We start from the raw sequence: 2,766 nt of genomic DNA on the forward strand, positions 1-2,766 counted from the left end.
AGCACACACATAATTAATGACCACAATGAGTGCGACCATTGAAAAATTGTAGCATACTTTGGAATGACTAATGGGATATTTCATATGCTCTGGGCAAATGACTTTTAAGCTGAAGCTTGATGGAAGAGTAGGAAGTATCCACATGAAGAGTGGAAATCACAGTGTTCCAGGTTGTAGCATATGCAAAGGCCCTGGGGCTAATGCAGGGGGAGGGCAAGGAGAAATGGCATTAACTGTATCTGAGGAGGTAGGCAGAGGTCAGATTCTGCAGAACCTTATGAACTGTGCAGAGAATTTTGGGGTATTTTTGCTGAGAACAATAAGGAACCATGAGAGGTTTAAATTTTTAAAATTATGGATCATTTTAGACATTAAAAATATAGGTAACTTATATGGAGGCAATGAAATACAATAACAAAATGAATATATCTGAGGCCCTTGCCAACATAAGCAGTAGAATAGCTTCAGTGTCACTGTGTGTCCTGCATACTTCTTCCCCGTTCCATATACTTGTCTGCTCCCCAGAGGGAACTGCTTGGAATTTTGTATTTACAAATCTCCTTCAAAAAGCACCCCCACCCCCTGTATATATCTCTAAACAATACCTTGCTTAGTTTTGTTTGCTTTGAAGTTTTATAAAACATCTCAGAGTCCCTGATATTGTAATGTGTAGTTCATTTATTTCCACCATTGCATAATATAGCAATGGATGGATTTTAAGCAGGGGGTGATGGAATCAGACTTGCTTTTAATCATATCTTGCTGTGGTTAAGTTTGATTTGGTTGCTTTTGTTTTCTTCCTAGGGGTTCCCTTCAAGTGTAAAGAAGATGTAATATCCAACAATGAAAGGGTCCTGCTATGCCAAGGGGGAACAGCGGTGGAGATTGAATATGTAAGTATTTTTGAAGGTTTCTAGCTCTTGAAGTTTTCCTAGAAGCCACTTAGGTAGGATGTTGTTTGCACCTTCAACAAAGGCAAAAATAAGTGACATAAATCAGACAGCAGTTTATTTTTCTCNGGCGTTGAGAGGTCTCAAACTGTAGATGACTGGTGACACTGGCTGAGAAAAACAGTTGTTCCTTCTGCCTAGCTGAGTGTCAGTTACTACCAACCCTCAGGGCCTGGTCTGTGGAGGCCCTTGGGTCTGTGTCAGGATTCCTGGAAGTGAGTTCAAGTCGTGATGGGGCTGGGTTTGGTTTCCAAAGCCAAAAATGTCTTCGCCCCTAATTCAAAGGATTGATTGGACTGACAAGCCAGGCTAGAATGTATGTGTTGAGCGCTTATCTCATGACTGGCTGATGGGTCTAAGTGGTTTGTCCCCAGGGGTCAAGGAGGCGCCAATGCCTTGAAATGAGGGCATTGGTCCAGCTTCCTGTGGGAAATGTGTCAAGTATGAACTTGGTAGTGTAACTCAAAGGCTTTCTGCTCCACTGAAGGTAGCTTTTCCTTACCCCAAAATGATTGTTCTTTTTTTCTCCAGCTATGTGTAGAAGAAACATGCTTATCTTTGTTGAATGGACTGGCCTACTCCTCACTAATGGCCCTTGATTTTGAAAAACTGGCCTTAGGTGACCAATGACCCTGAGAGACATGTGTCCTTGCCCAGGACACAGGCCCTGGGGCACACTGATGTGCATTTTCTATTCAGTTACTCTCCATTATCACAATGTAACTCGCATTGCCTCCCACCATCTTTATCTAAGATGGCTCCTTCCTGAGGAAAACTGGCCAGTTTCAACATGCCCACATTTAGATGTGGAGGCAAGTTTTGAGGATGAGAAGGGTGAGAAGGAGCAAATAGTCCCAGACTGAGGGATGGGGACTGAGTTGGGGGAGCTGGCACTTTCCTGCACACAGATGGAAGTTTAAACCAAAAAAGTGCCCTCTAATGAAGGAAGGACAAATCAGACGGCCAAGGAGAATGCCTGAGAGTGTTTCTTAAAGTCATCAAAGCACTTGTTTCCTATTAATAATCTGTATTATAAAAAGGCAAAGGTGGGAACTATTAAACTGAGATTTGGAGAGCTAATATGTGACCCTTGTCTAACGTATTTGACTTTGGAGTCCTTCTTCCATAATCATCTCCTCAAACTGGTGTTTTGTGGAGCGCATTTTTGGNTATCATGCGCCAGCCTCCCTCTCAGGCTTGCAGTGAGCTTCCCGCAATTAGCTGCTGTGTGCTCTGGAACCGTGCTCACCACCAAAAACCCTCACAGGTTGTGGCGGTCTGTGTGCTGCTGCAAAAACCCCTCTGTGGCCTGTAGAGGTGGGGGCCAGGTACCAGGGGCTCAGAGTGCCCCAGGCAACACAGCTATAGGTGGGCGGAGCAGGCCTGTGAGGCACCACAGGGTGTGGTCAGTGGCCCCCACCAATTCAGAGCATAATGCACTCCTGCACTGACAACCAGACCACACAAACGCGCCAGGAATACCCCGGCCAGATCACGCAGGTGCACAGCTCCCAGTCCAACACTCCCAGGAAAACTCCCAGTCTCAGCCTGTCCCAATCAGTCGGTCGCAGATCAGGAAGAGCAGCCCCACAGCCAATCACCAGCCTGGCAACTCTGCACGCCCAGTGTGAATGGCGGGGACTGGAGTAGGCTCGCGCACTCCCACATCTCAATGAGCAGCCTGTTGGAGCTGGAGCGCAACCGCCAGGCATTTCCCTGGCTGCGCAGCACAAGAAATACAGAGGGTGGGGACCCAAGGCCCAATGTATGCGCATGCACACACACACTCCTGTGCCAATTCCACCAGACCATTGTG

General features: G+C 46.5%; 1 protein-coding gene across 1 annotated transcript in view; it reads left to right on the plus strand.

Annotated features, from left to right (window-relative positions):
- Window positions 1–804: 804 nt before the first annotated feature.
- Window positions 805–2,766, plus strand: part of LOC109396056 (adhesion G protein-coupled receptor E1-like) — a gene marked incomplete at its 5' end in the record, with an annotated part of 38,328 nt that continues 36,366 nt past the window's right edge. The window contains one exon of the mRNA XM_019667600.1: window positions 805–893. Within this exon, the coding sequence (XP_019523145.1) occupies window positions 805–893 (89 nt within the window). The remainder of the gene's footprint in view (window positions 894–2,766) is intronic.

The sequence above is a fragment of the Hipposideros armiger genome, unplaced genomic scaffold, assembly GCF_001890085.2.
Source record: "Hipposideros armiger isolate ML-2016 unplaced genomic scaffold, ASM189008v1 scaffold_502, whole genome shotgun sequence".
In the NCBI taxonomy this organism is placed as follows: Eukaryota; Metazoa; Chordata; class Mammalia; order Chiroptera; family Hipposideridae; genus Hipposideros; species Hipposideros armiger.